Source organism: Cibotium barometz, chromosome 59 (genome assembly GCF_041138505.1).
Source record: "Cibotium barometz isolate CiBa-2024 chromosome 59, ASM4113850v1, whole genome shotgun sequence".
Classification (NCBI taxonomy): Eukaryota; Viridiplantae; Streptophyta; class Polypodiopsida; order Cyatheales; family Cibotiaceae; genus Cibotium; species Cibotium barometz.
This window is the reverse complement of record NC_141104.1, coordinates 20652173-20667769: the sequence shown is the minus strand read 5'-3', so window position 1 is coordinate 20667769 and position 15597 is coordinate 20652173. Positions and strand designations below refer to the sequence as shown.

The following is a 15597-nucleotide window of genomic DNA, read 5'->3' as shown; positions in this document are numbered from 1 at the left end:
TCCAGGGACCAATGATCCACATAAAATCTGTCCAGGTGTGCAAAGATGCTCTCATCCCCGCTCCTGCGGTTATGCCAAGAGAAAGATAAGGAGTTTGGCCTTCTCTGGAAGTCATCCTCAGTCCAGCAATCCCTGCCAAAAAAAGAAAGCGTGAACCTCTCCCATGAGGTTCGCTCCAAAGGGTGTAAACCCCCTTCGCATCCACCCTTCTTGTGAGAAGGTTGCTCAACCATATTGAAGTCTCCTCCCACTATCCAATGATCAACCTGGGGAATGACATTTGTAATGGTGTCCCAAAAGGCCACCCTTTCACCTCTCATGTTAGGTGCATAGATATTCAAGATTCCTAATTTCTGACCCTCATACCATGATCAAGATCCACTGCGCTCTAGCAGGGATGATAACACCGTGCCCAATAACATGAGGCATAACAGATGCTGCCACTGAAATGCAAACACCCCCTCTAGTCCAAATAGCCGAGGACCAGAAGGTGTGGCTAGAAAGCATCTTACCAGTTTTGCCACACTGAGATCTATCCAATTTGTGTTCTTGCAACAAAAGTATATCCATAGACCCTCCTGTAACAGCACGGTGAAGCTGGTCCTTCAAAAGATGCTTCCTACCACGGGTGGGAAGCCCTCCAAGGCCTTGAACATTCCATGAGACGATTCTCATGGAAGAGAAGAGGGTTTGACCCCCGATCTAAAAAGACGATGGGCAGCCTGAGGACGCCTCTCATAATGCTGGAGAACGGGATAATCCACAGGGCAAAGTCCACTCACATGCCCTTGTCCAAGGCCCTGCACAGTACCTGCTTATGTACGAGAAACCTGTGCGCCCTATGGGGCATCAAGGGGAATGGCATCATGCTGAAAATCCTGCAATACATGATCCCCATTGCGCAGAACATCCTGCATATCGCCCCCTCCAAGTAGAGAGAACTCAACAAAATCAACGTGACCTGATATATCATCTCCCTGCGCAAAGATGCATGAGCTGATACATCCCTCTGCCCAGAAACATCATCTATCTGAGGTACAAGATCCGAGGAGGTCTTCCCATCAATCGCACCAGGGGGCGGGCGTGAGAGACAGCTCGCCACACCTGGCGGACTGTAGGACGGGAAGGATCCAAGGGAGGTGGCGCCTGAGAAGCACGCTTGCGAGGCCTCCTGCGACCCCGAGCCCGAGGGCAATCTCGAGCAAAGTGACCCTGTTGGTGACAGACCCGGCATTGATCGTGTTTACCTGCAATCTCCATACATTGCTTCAAAGGACCACTAGGGCCCGGAAGAAAACCATAGTCCTCAAAGAGCTCACTGTCACGGGCAAGAACCACGACCCTGGGGACAGCATCTACCGAGGCAGTGACCACCTGGGCAAAAGATGTCGGCAAGGCGTGGAGGGGGGCACTTGAAGAACCAGCCCAAAGGCGGACCCGATGGCCTCTAGCATAGGCCAATACGCGCGAGGAAGACCTAATTGGGAAACGGTTCTAGTCTTCCTCAACAGGGTCAAAATAGCTGGAGTAGGGGAGAAAAAAAACCTTCCTCGAGCCCAATGGCAAAGGGCTGCCCTTCAAAACCCCTGAGGCTGCGTCCTCAGAATCAAAATCCACTTGGAAGAAACCTCTTCCAAGCAACCTGACATCTCGAAAGTGTGGAATGAGGTCGGAAGGCAGAGCCGCAGGACCCAATCACGAGCCTGGAGACGGGAAGGGTGAGATCCAAAGATTCTGGCAATGAGGGTAGTTTTGGAGTCTTTCTCGATTTCGGCGAAGAGGACCGCAAGCTCGGCTTCGGAAAAAACAATGGTTAACCAGGCCTAGGGAGAATGATTAGCCATGATGCTAATCGAAGAAAAAGGCCGACTTGAACCCGGATGAGGAGCAATCCGAACCAAGGGGAAGAGGCAGGTAAGGAGACCGAGGAAACGAAGGGAGGGTGGAAAAGGGAAAAGCAAAAAGGAAAGGGAAGCAAGGGGGAGGGGAAGATGGCTGGACACACAGGCGAAGTTGGGCGGGGGAAGGGCAGCACAACAAGGGCTGCGCAGAGGGATGAGGCGGAGGAAGGAGGGGAGGCGGATCAGCGCAAACAAGAGACAACAGCAGGAGGAAGAAGGGCGGGCAGAAGCAGGGGCATACAGCGGTGGAGGAAGGATGGGAGGCGGAGGAAGGATGGGGCGAAACAGGCACAGAGGCGGAGGGGCGCAGGCCAAGGTTCGGGGAGCTAAGCGGTCTCTGTTGGCTTGTAGCCCCTTGTTTGGCTGCGTTTTCTTCTCCAGTGGACACAAATCACTTGCAGAGGGGGTTTTGTTTGGATTGTGGCTTTGGAAGCAGTTTGGTACTTGAGTGTTGGGTTTTATGTTGTGTATGCACCCAGAGGAGTGCTAGTGATCATCAGTAGATTACTGGGGCACTTTTTACTTCAGTTAGTGGAGGTTTTTTCCCCCAGTTTAGCTTAGTTACACTTATAAACAGTTTATAAGTGTTTTGGTCCACCCGGCACATTTTATGGCCGGACATGTGAACACATCTTTTAGGTCACTTTATTATGTGGCTATTGTACTTCACATCATGATCTGAATACACAACAAGAGTCGTGTTCTCTCTCTGCTTCCCACGTTTTGTATTTGCAGCACTTCCAAACCCTAACCCTAACAGCTGAAAGCCTTCATTTGGTATCAGAGCCTCCAGGTTGCCCTTGCCCTACCCGTACTCTTCAACACTGGTATCCGTACTGTTCAGTAGCTCTGTCTGCAACTGCTCGTACAGGTAAAGCTTCGCCTGCAACAGTCCGTGCACAGTAGCTACTCGTACAACTTCGCCGACAGCTACTGTCCTGCTCCGTACACCTGTGCAGTACCCGTATTGTTCCCTATCTTCGCAGACTGCGCCTCTGTACAAACCTGCGCAGGACAGTACTGTACTGTGGTCGCCCTGCTGAGATCTGCGCAGACAGCCGTACAGGCAACCTGCTCTGTAACTGGTCGCCCTGCTCCGTACAGTGCTCAGTACAGAACACGACTGCAGCCATACAGTCAACGTACCTGCACAGTACGACTGACCAGGACTTGCTACAGTCGACTGCAGATTCGCCTCCTGATTCCGTACTGTACCTGCTCGTACTGCTTCCGTACCTGCTTCCGTATAGTACCAGTCGACTGTACCTGCACAGTACAGTCAACTGTACTTGTTCATTACAACTACCACAACCTACTCAGTACAACTATGGTAAGCATTACAAGTTTTGATTTTTGGGCATTTTTATTTTCTCTGTGAAAATCAACAGGCAGATACAGGCAGACTTTCTTGCAAAGAAAACTCTACAGGTTGCTTGCAAGGTTTTGGGTGCAGTAATTTTGGGCATTTTTGGGCATTTTGGCACTGTGTAAGCCATTTTTGCTGCTCTACTCAGTCAGTGGTGCATTGTGTTGCACATTCAGAGGATTGAGAGTGCAGGCATATTTGGGTAAACTGTATTCAGTGGAGTACAGTTGCTTTCAGGGTTCTTGCTATTGGGTTTTTTGATACACAGGTACAACATTGTGCATAGGCATAATGGCAAATCAACAGCAGAGTGATGTATTCACGTATTTGTCTAAGGAAGACAAATTGGACGGCACAAATTACTCCTTGTGGAGTTTTATGCTGAAAAATGTGCTTGTGGCAAAAGGTCTTTGGGATTTTGTTAGTGGTGATGAACCACGTCCAGGTCTATTGGCTCCAGAGACTCCTCCCCAAGGGGGTGCTCGTGGACGAGGACAACAGGTACAAGCTCCAGGTCAGCCATTGCCTGTTCAAAGAACAAATGCTCAGAAGACATGGGATGCCAGAGATGCACAAGCCTTGTCACTCATTGCATTGTCAGTACAGAGGTCTATTATACCTCATATTCGTTCAGCTGGCTCTTCACAGAATGCATGGGTGACTTTGGAGCAGATGTATGCTGCTCGTAATGAGGCTCGGATCTCGTTTTTGAAAAGAGAGCTGGAAAATCAAAAAATGCATGAAGGAGATGATATGTCTAGCCACTTAAACAAGCTGTAGGATTTGAGAGAGCAACTCATCAATGTGGATGAGATTATTCCTGAGACACAGCTTGTGTCCACCATCTTGCACTCTTTGCCAAGATCTTACTTGGCTTTTCATACCTCTTTGAACCTCAGCATGAGGAATGCTGTTGAACCCCTCAAGTATCAGGAACTTGTTGCTCTCTTGCTACAAGAAGAGCAAATGAGGAAGAATATGAATTTGAACAAAAGTGCTGAACAAGCATTTACTACAGGTCAAAAGGGGAAAGGCAAATCTCAGCCAAAGAGTTCAAATCAGAATTCAGGTGATGGTGGTTCATCTCAGGATACCAAGAAAGGTGATGGACAGCCCAAGAAGAAGGGCAAATGCCATTACTGTAAGAAGCCAGGTCACTACACCACAAAGTGTAGAAAGAGGATTGCCAAAGAGAAGGCAAAGGAATCTGGGATGTCTGTAAATGATGCCTCTAAAGCTCCTCCAGAGACTGCTTCTTTTGTTGAGGACAGGGATTACTGTTTCTATACATGCAGCTATGATGCCTCTTGGTCTTCACAGGCACTCAGTATGACAGAGCATGCATGTACTTGGTATTTTGATAGTGGTGCCTTAAAGCATATCACATCTCGCAGGGATTTGTTTTGTCATGTAGGCCCTGCCCCTGTTGGCAAAACTGTTCAGTGTGCCAACAATGCTTCATATCCAGTTCGTGGCATTGGGAAGATTCAGCTCACAGCCATTGATGGCTCCATTCTTCGCCTTACAGATGCCTTATATGTACCACGGATAAAGAAGAATTTGTTGTCCATTTCTTCTTTAGCACATTGTGGTATGCAAGTCCACTTTGATGATGACAAATGCATGGTCAGAGACAACGCTAATGCTTTGACCTTGATGCTTACTGGTACATTATGTCATGGACTTTATCAGTTGGATGCATTTCAGCCAGTGGATCAGTCTGCTTATGCAGCGACATAACATGTTTACAGACCTACCTCTCATGGACAAGCCTCCAGATCACATTTGTGAAGGATGTATTTTGGGAAAAATGCATAGGTTTTCCTTCCCACGTGATCAGGCTCTATGAGCAACTGCAAAGTTGCAGCTTATACACAGTGATCTTTGTGGTCCCATGCAGACGAAGTCATTGGGAGGTTGCTTCTATTTTGCAACATTTATTGATGACTTCTCTCGTATATGCTGGGTCTATCCTTTGACACAGAAATCACAGGTATATGATGCATTTTTGGCCTTTGTAGCACTTGCTGAAACAGAGTCAGGATGCAAGGTTAAGACTCTCCGTTCTGACCGAGGGGGGGAATATATGTCACACATGTTGAATTCCTTTCTTGAGAGTAGAGGTATAAAACATCAGTATACTACTCCTTATACTCCACAGCAGAATGGGGTTGCAGAAAGGAAGAATCGGTCACTCATGAAGATGGCCAGATGTATGCTAAAGGCAAAGAGGCTACCACATATCTTTTGGGTGGAAGCTGTCATGTGTGCTTGTCATATTTTGAATCGATGTCCCACAAAGGCATTGGTTTCCATTACTCCTTTTGAGGCTTGGCATGGCCGCAAGCCTTCGGTATCACATTTTCGTATCTTTGGGTGTCTTGCATATGCACACATACCCAAAGAGTTGAGGAGGAAGTTGGATGATAAAGCCACAAAATGCATTTTTGTGAGAGCAAGGGCTACCGGTTATATGACCCACTATCCAGGAAGATATTCACTAGTCGGGATGTGATTTTTGATGAAAAATCAGAAATATCCATGGCTGGTTATGATGCAAATCAGGCTGAAAATGATGTGTTTGAAGGTCTACTACCTATGGAGTTTCATTCCACAGTTGGTGATCCAACTCATGAGGGTACAGGACAGCCAGCAAATCATGAAGGTAGTGCAGAAATTCAGCAGCAAATTGAGCCAGAAGCTGAACCAAATATGGGGCAGCAAGCACCACAGGTTAGACACATACCTAGATGGTATTTGAGGACATTACAGGACAGCCATCTAGAGGGTCCTCTTGCTGGTCATACTCGTAGGGAGACACGGACCAATGAGCATGCACACATCATGGATTTGAATATGGTTATGGCAGCCAGTTTACAGGATGATGATGGCCTGATTCATTTGTGGATGCACGAGATAATGTGCATTGGAACAAAGCCATGCAAGATGAGCTTGATTCTACTAAAAGGAATCAAACATGAGATTTGGTTGATCTGCCCAAAGGCAAGAAAGCAATTGGTACTAAGTGGGTCTATAAGTTGAAAAGACATGCAGATGGATCCATTGACAGGTACAAAGCCCGTCTAGTTGCAAAGGGCTATGCACAGAAGAAGGGCATTGATTATGAGGAGACATTTGCTCCTACATCCCGTATGTCGACACTTAGGTGTGTCATTGCATTGGCTGCACATCGTGGTTGGGTTGTTCACCAGTTGGACATAAAGACTGCTTTCCTACATGGGGACCTCGAGGAGGAAGTTTATGTATATCAGCCCATAGGTTTTGCAGAACATGGTCATGAAGGGAAAGTATGCAGGCTGAAAAAGGCCTTGTATGGTTTGAAACAAGCTCCACGAGCTTGGTATGCAAAGATAGATGCTTTCCTACTCACTCAAGGATTTGTGAACAGTCCATCAAAAGCATAGTTTCCACGAGTTTCGGAAACGGGGGTGCGGAGCACGGCGGGAAACAGAGTTTCGGAGTTTCGGCCTTCGGGAAGAAACGGGGAAACGGAGTTTCGGTTTTAGGGTTTAATACATACATATATAATTAATAAAAACATTACAAGAGCTTGAAAAATACATCTTTGCTCAAGTTCAATGTCAAAGACTCAAATGATAGATCAAAATTCAGAAATGACAACTGTAGGCTCAAGGCTCAAGCCTCAAAAGAGTCAATACAAAACAAGATCCATCATCCATCATCCATCATCCATAGCAGCTGTTGGCATGACAAAATCCTAGAGCTAAGTGCTCCAAAAATCACTCATCAAGATCATCCATGGAGGAGTCATCCTCCGACTCATGAGAGTCAGGCTCAGATGAAGAAATGGTAGGATCGTGGTCCTCTGCCTCTGCTGAAGTGGAAGCGATGGATCCCCCCCTCTGCTTTGAGAATGGGTGGTGCAGCGGGTGTTGTGGCTCGGCACTGTCAGTCCAAGCCATGTTACTTAACTTACTTGTGCGGTTCGAGGTCGGGAGACTCGGAGAGATTCGAAAAGTGGAGGCCGTTTTTCTGGTCCTGCAGGCTACGAGCAAGGTGCGACTCCTCCTTGCTTGGTAGAGCTTAGATGGCAAAGGTGGAGGCCCCAAGTAGAGGTAGAGGGCGTGGTAGAGGGCTAATGTGGAGGTAGAGGGGTAGAGGGCAAGGTAGATGGGTAGAGCAGCTCCAAACAGGCGGCGGAAACAAGCGCGCAAAATGCCGGCAAAAAACAGTACGCGGGTTTCTAAACCCTAGAAAAATAACACCTTGGAAACGCCGTTTCTGGAAACGGAAACGTTTCCACGTTTCGGAAACGTTTCGGTGGGCCAGAAACGGCGTTTCCAAGGTGTTATTTTTCTAGGGTTTAGAAACCCGCGTACTGTTTTTTGCCGGCATTTTGCGCGCTTGTTTCCGCCGCCTGTTTGGAGCTGCTCTACCCATCTACCTTGCCCTCTACCCCTCTACCTCCACATTAGCCCTCTACCAGGCCCTCTACCTCTACTTGGGGCCTCCACCTTTGCCATCTAAGCTCTATGATCAGAAGCCACTTTGTACGTAAAGAAAGAGGAGAAAGATCTGCTGGTCATCAGTCTTTATGTAGATGATCTCTTGCTCATGGAATCAAATGATGACAAAATTACAGCTTTTAAAGAGATACTGCAACAGACATTTGACATGTTTGATTTGGGGCTTGTACACTACTATTTGGGCATACAGTTTGTGCAGGATAGCAGAGGCATTGGGTTGTTGCAATCTCGGTATGTTGCTAAACTTCTGGAGAAGTTTAAATTTCAGGATTGCAAGCCTATTAGCACTCCTATGGAGCCAGGGATGAAACTATCACTACAAGATGACAGTATTTCCTTTGATGCCACTACATATGCTCAGGCTGTTGGGTGCCTTATTTACTTGTGTACTATACGGCCAGACATTCAGCAGTCTTTCAGTTGAGCAGATTCATGCACAGCCCACGGTTGTCACATTAGCAAGCTGTGAAGCGTGTATTCCGGTATTTGCAGGGTACCTTGTCTCTTGGATTGCTTTATCCTGAGGGGGGTGACATGCAGTTATACGCTTACAGTGATTCAGATTGGGCTGGTGATTTTGATACCAGACATTCCACTAGTGGAAATTGTTTCTTTCTTGGCTCTTCATGCATTTCTTGGCTAAGCAAGAAACAGACCACAGTGGCCACTTCGTCTTGTGAGGCAAAGTACAAAGCAGCCTACACTACTACTGTTGAGTGTGTTTGGCTGCGTCGTCTCATGACTGATATGGATATTTCAGTGGAGGAGCCTACGCCTATCTATACTGATAGTCAGAGTGCCATTGCTGTGGCCAAGAATCTTGTGTTTCATGCTCGCAAGAAACACATTGAGATTCACTATCATTTTGTTCGGGAGAGACTCCACACAGGTGATATCAGTCTGATCTACTGTCCTACAGATCAAAATGTGGCAGACATCTTCACCAAGGCATTACCACGTCCGAAATTCGAAGCATTCCACACTGCTTTGAATTTGTTTCCTTTTGGTGGATGATGTACAGTGATCACATATCACTCCAGGGGGGTTTGTTGGGTTTTATGTTGTGTATGCACCCAGAGGAGTGCTAGTGATCATCAGTAGATTACTGGGGCACTTTTTACTTCAGTTAGTGGAGGTTTTTTCCCCCAGTTTAGCTTAGTTACACGTATAAACAGTTTACAAGTGTTTTGGTCCACCCGGCACATTTTATGGCCGGACATGTGAACACATCTTTTAGGTCACTTTATTATGTGGCTATTGTACTTCACATCATGATCTGAATACACAACAAGAGTCGTGTTCTCTCTCTGCTTCCCACGTTTTGTATTTGCAACACTTCCAAACCCTAACAGCTGAAAGCCTTCATTGAGGACATTGAATTTCTGATTTCAATCAGCGTTTTGCTGATTTTCAAGCATCTATACCTGTGTTTTGTTCCTAGCCTACACAGTTACCCGGTTTCTTCATGTCCCTTGCCTTCTGTTGACGGTGGAGTGCTGTTTTTTGCTGGACAGCAGTGTTTTTGGCTGCGTTTTGCTTCCCGCAGGAGTTTCACACTCAGCGGGGCCCATCTCCAACTACTTCACTTGAGGATTAGTTTTCCGGAGCTGTTTTGTATCTGTGGAGAATTTCTTCTCTGACAGGAGTTTACAATTTTTTGGAGGAGAGCAGTGATCTTTTCAAAGATCCTAAGCAGAGCTTCTTCTTTGTCTGAGCCTGTGTTCTTTGCAATGTTTGCAGAGAAAGTGTTTTGCTTGTGAGGTGTGATCCTTTCACATGAATCGCTTGTTTGTTGCTGATTCTTGGGATCTGATTCTACTTATGGAACAGTCTTCTACTCTCAGTGATGCTTTTGGGGTCTTTGTTACCGCAGCAGTTTATATTCCTGCTTCCCTTCCTCATTGTGAGGAGTCTTACCTCTGCCTCTCTTTGTGATGCTTCTGAGGATGCCCCTCCCCCTGCCCGTTCTGCATTTGGTTTGCTGCGGTGTGTAGGTTTGTTGTTTTGGAGAATGGTTTTTTGGACCCTGTGGGATGCTTTGGATCTATGGTTGCTAACCGTGCCAAGGGCACAGTGGTACTTCCATAGTTTTTTGGATTTGGATCAAAATCAAGTTGGGCTTGTACCAATCCGACAACATCATTTTTCAGAGGAGAATGTGGAGTCCTTTCATCTGGCGATGCCTACCTCAGTGGAGTGTGCTTATGTACAGCATTAATCAACTCATGGTACAGAGTTTGGGAAGATGGACCCCATCTTTTCTACAAAGTCTTTACATCTTGCGATGCCGACCTTTTCAGAGGATGCTTCTTTTCACCATTTGGCAACTATTGTTACAGAGTTCGAGCAGACAGACTCCGAGGATTCCAGTGAGGAGCAGCCTGCTTCTCCCAAGATTGATTATCTACAGGATCTGATCTTGGTTGGTTTTGAGGTTTGATAATCAGGATCTGATCTTGGTTGGTTTTGAGGTTTTTCATACCTTCTCCAATATCGGGAGATGGCAACAACTCACCTTAGACATCCAAATATGGCCAAGAGCCCAACGAAGCCACTGTAGCCATTAATGAGCATACGATCATGGATGCCTCCAATAATGTCCTCTTGCTTCAAGAGAGCCACTCTAGCTAAATAAATTGATAGCGATCCCCCATGAATCATGAATCAGTGTAAACTGATCATTGATAGAGCATTCCATTAACATAAAAGATTGCTAAAAATGTGAACTTTTTCAAGTAGGTGACAGGGTTTGAACTGGAGTGGGGTGTTGTCTGCGTGTGCTTGTTGGGGTGTGCTTCTGTGTGTGGGTGTGTGTGTGTGTGTGTGTGTGTGACACGGCCACCCGTGAATCTTAGGGGGTGATCCTGCTCCTTCAAGCTCCCACCCATCGCACAGGAGGATTTTATGGATATCAAGCCTAAAAATCTTCTGCAGTGCTAATTTTGTCAATACTAATAGAAAACAAGTGAAGCGTTCACCATATTGTTGTTGTTGTTTTGTTTTTTCTTTGGTGTGTGTGCGCGCGTGTGTGTGTGTGTGTGAGAGAGAGAGAGAGAGAGAGAGAGATCATGGGTACTTACCAGCCATAACGCTCTCAGTGTAAGCGTTCTCTTCATGGAGGTAGGCAAGAACCTCAGGATCCTTCCTGTTGTCATCTCTGAGCCAATAGTAAGGGTCCTCTCTGGTGTCTCCGAAGAGCTCCATCTTGTGGTCCACCTTCTTTGCACGCGGGCATGGGCGGGCAATGTGAGCAGCCCCACCTTCGTCAGCGGGCGTTGTCTGCACATTGCTTGCTGCAAACCCTTCACCCCCTCTCATGGATACCCCACGATGATGGGCATTCCCATACTCCTTCTTCATATTCATCAAGTATACTAGGCCAGCAGAAAATAACCTTCTTGAGGGCGACTGTGCTGATGATCTACACGCCCAACCGGGCTTTCTACAGTGGTGATGGCTCTGGCGTGTAACTGATGGAAAGAAAAGCCCCTCTAAAATCACAAGCAAAGCGTTCATCTCACTACCCTTTTGTGGTTCTTTTTAAAACGTTAAGCGTTCCTCTTTATTCCTTTTTTTTAATATATATATATATATATATAATTACAAAAAAGTTCAGAGAGGCCCTAGGCCAATTCCAATGTAAATGATCTGGAACAGGCTTTATTCCACCCTTCTCTAGACCCCCCCCTATGTTCTGGTTGTGCCTCATATTAATTAATTAATGGGAGCTATCGTCTCATATTAATTAATTAATGTTAAGGTTACGACCTTAACATCAACCTTACGTTAAATAATGAACCACCCTAGAAACGTTCGGTCATAGCGTCTCCCTCCCTCCCTTTTTGTCTATCTCTCTCTCCCTCCCCCCAGCTTTCGTCTATAGCATACATGAAGTATTATCATCAATAACAAATATGTTCGATCAAAGTATTTTTTTAATGCTACGAAGGGCTCTCTCTCTCTCTCTCTCTCTCTCTCTCTCTCTCTCTCTCTCTCTCTCTCTCTCTCTCTCTCTCTCTCTCTCTCTCTCTCTAAATAATTGTATAGCACAAAACTGCATCAAACAAAATCTCTACGCAGAAGCAAGGCTCTATCTAAGGGTGGGTTCATAGCAAACTAGTAGATCTTCTGTCGCTAACATTGTGCACATGTAAAGTGCTCTTCGTGCCCCACAATCGCCTCATAAGCTCGGGTATGTTTTGAACCATACCTTAATGCCCACAGATGTGAGACATGAACCTAAATAAGACAATTTGATGGATGCATGGTAGGCCTACCATTTGGTCAAGTGGCTTCGATGCTCCATCACATGACTTACTTTCGTTCTAATAGAGTTGTGTTTCTAGCATGTGAGAGATTTTCAAAATCCATTACGCACGAACCAAAGGCCTCTACATGCAAGGACATGTGAATTTACGTTCATAAGAATATGTTCTTAACGATGAAGCAATGCCTTAATCAAAGCACTACTATAAATAACACAAAAGATTTAAGTGCTTAGTTCATGGCATTTTCTATAGTTGGTTGAAACAATCTTATTAGATTTACATAAAATCTTATTAGATTTACATAAAATCGCTTCTGATAGATTTTTGTGCACTGACTAGCCTTTCCTGATATCTGCTAAGAAATCTCTAGCTGCATCAACTATGACCAAAAGTGGCTTCTTTAGCAAAAATTTTAAAAAAATCGCCTCCTAGATTTCTTGTAAGGGTAAGGACGATGAGAGATGCCTATTATCTTCATCCCAACACATTTGTCAACAAAGGAATGTGAAAGATTCGCCTTTTATGGTTGTGAAAGATTCGCCTTTTATGGTTGTGAAAGATTCGCCTTTTATGGTTCATGCCCCTTATTTATTTCTTTCTTATTGATGGACGATGTGTGTGTTTGAGGGAAAAGTGCATTATTTAGGGTGGTTTAAAGGACCTATAGAATTTGGTATGGTGTGTAATCGAAGGTTGATTATTCAAAAGTTGATTTGGTTAGTGACATTATAAAAACTTAAAAGGTGGAAATAATTGAGGTGATTGAGATTTTATAGGAGGGAATCGTGTGATTGAGAGATGTTGAAGATAGCAAGTGATGTTGTTAGGAGCAATGGGGAGTGCTATGTGACCCTCAAATGATGTAAGAGTTGTACTAGTCGTAGGACTAAGGTCTAAAGGCTCAAAGGAAGCCCAAATGTGAAGGTGTATGTCTAGCCCAAAGGGAGGCCAAAAGAAGGCACCTAGAAGAAGGTGAGAAAAGGTCTAAGTGGGTGTTCACTTTAAGGGAGGTGGTCCTCGAATCTAGGCAGAAGGCACCTAGAAGAAGGTGAGAAAAGGTCTAAGTGGGTGTTCACTTTAAGGGAGGTGGTCCTCAAATCTAGGCAGAATTAGAAGATGGCTTAATCAAGCTTATGAGTCACAATTAGTAGCTAATGGAGATGTAATCAAGTTGATATAACGATTGGCTTGCCATTACACCATAGTATTGTCATTAGCCCTAATCTCCTTCTTGCATTCTTATTATGTCAAAATGTTGATGTAATCCAATTCTACACATCCTAATCCTCTCTAGGTATAAAATCCAACTTGTTATCAGAGCCAACCATCATCCCTTGATCGTCTATGCATCCTAGGAGAACTCTAGTTAGAAAGATTATTAGCATCCTAAGCCATTAAACCTATTTTTTCCCTCTAAGCTCCAAAATCATCAAGAATCAAAATGTTTGGACTCATCTTCTACAAGAAAACTTTATTTGGAATAACTACATCAACTCAAGAGGTTTCAAGGCATTTAAGGGGGGGTGAAGTGATCAACATAATTACTCAAAAAGCGTCCAGCACATGGCGGTGAATTTCCAACAATAGAGGGTAAAATCATCACTTTTCTCATCAAATTTTGCAAGGTATGGACCCATGGCCTCATCATATATCATGTGGAGGATGCACATGGTGTTTTGTTGAGCACAAACAACCAGTGTTTGAGCTTTGATCTTCAAATCATTCTCTAGTTTGTTAACAAAAACTTACCTCTAATAACAAAGTGGCTAATGCTAATCATAATCAATTTTTTGAGCCATTAAGGGTTCAACACTACCTTTAAGGTGTTGCTAAAGCCTTATGCATCATCAAATCCGCTTTTGGTGTTCTATTTTGCTCTCCCAAAATAGGGTATTCTTTGGTTTAACAATTTTTAAAATTGGAAAGAGTTAATCATCTAAAATTACTCCTATAACATCTCTCTACCTTTGTAAGAGACTTTTGTAAGGGACTAGACACTAGCAATGGGTCACTCTATTGCCAAGATCTTCCCATCACCATAGGAAAATCATGATAACTCCACTCATAGTTGAAAATTTTAATCATGAAGGATGGACTTTGGAGGAGAGAGAGAGAGAGAGAGAGAGAGAGAGAGAGAGAGAGATGCAATAAAACTCAATTGAGAGAAAGATTGCACATGAACATGATGATTTTATTATGAATGATAGTGCTCATGAAATGTGTTGCTGTTGGTAGAAGAAGTGGGCGGAGATGCCGATGAGCCTCCTAATGTGATTGGGTACGAAGTCGGCACACCGGCATGTACTGGAAACTTCTCCATGCTTTTTAGTGTCTTCTACTAGGCTACATTTGGGTTCTTTTCTTGGGACCAGAAGGGGCCATGGAATGTGTTGCTATTGCAGAAGAAGAGGGTGGAGATGAAGATGAGCCTCCTGGTGAGATTGGGTATGAAGTGGGCACCGACATCATGTACTGGCAACTTTTCCATATGGGGCATCTCAGCACACAAGGTGGCAAAGATGTTGAGAAATGTGGTGCCATTGAGCACAAGAAAAAGGTAGGGAGTGAAAAATGAGTAGCCAAGAAAGAGCAACATCTAGCATGAAGCCACGTGAGCAAAGGGAATTATCCCACATTGATGTACAAGCCCAAAGGTGTACCTCCTCATATAAAAGGGGGCCATTTCAAGCAATGAGTATATTACTTGCATTTATATCAAGTCTTTATGTATCCAAGCTAAATTCATCTTGGTGTCTAATTGTACTTGAGTGCATCTTGATTAGCACACACTCATTATGAGTTTTCTACATTTCTATGTACCTTAGATTAGTGTAAGATTAGTTTATCCATTAGGTAGATGTCTTATCATTAGGAGAGATTGATCCATGATTCTCAATGTCTTATCATTAGGAGAGATTGATCCATGGTTCTCAACATGGTATTAGAGCTAGGTTTTACTCTCCTAGCTTATGGCCAAGTCATTAGGAACTCATTAGGTTTCAATGAGATATTAAGGATTATGTGTTTAGATTAGTGTCTTATTAAATTCTTCTCTTCATTCTTGCTACATTAGAGATTAGTTGTGTAGTGCACAAGAGAGAGAGAGAGAGAGAGAGAGAAGCTTCATAATTGAAGAAATCTACTCTCCTTGACTTGAAGAGGGAGAGGACATCCAAAGAAGAGGTAAGAAGGTGTCTTAATTCTCTCACAGTAGCTCTCAAAACAGCAAAGAGAGAAGCATTTAATTCCCACCCGCCATGTAGCTTGGTGAGGCAAGCATAGCAAGGGGTAGAGCTCTTCATGAAGAACACAACAAAGCGAGAGAACACAACAAAGAGAGGGGGAGAGAGCAATCGTAAAATGTACAGTAGCATAGAAAGTCACACACAAAAGAAAACAATGAGAAGCTCGAGTACAGACGCATCAAACAGCCACCTCTGTAGTGTAGAGCATGAGCACAGACCTTAGAAAGCAACAATAGCAGCAACATTAGCGTAGCAACAGACTAGAGAGAATAAAGGTCACATCCTAAGCAGACAATGTAGAAAGAACTT

The 15597-nt window shown here is 44.6% G+C and overlaps 1 protein-coding gene across 1 annotated transcript in view; it reads right to left on the bottom strand.

The window, feature by feature from the left end:
* Positions 1 to 11442, bottom strand: part of LOC147605584 (Prolyl oligopeptidase family protein) — an 81361-nt gene extending 69919 nt beyond the window's left edge. The window contains exon 1 of the mRNA XM_086793147.1: positions 10856 to 11442. Within this exon, the coding sequence (XP_086649273.1) occupies positions 10856 to 11291 (436 nt within the window). The 5' untranslated portion in view covers positions 11292 to 11442. The remainder of the gene's footprint in view (positions 1 to 10855) is intronic.
* Positions 11443 to 15597: the final 4155 nt, after the last annotated feature.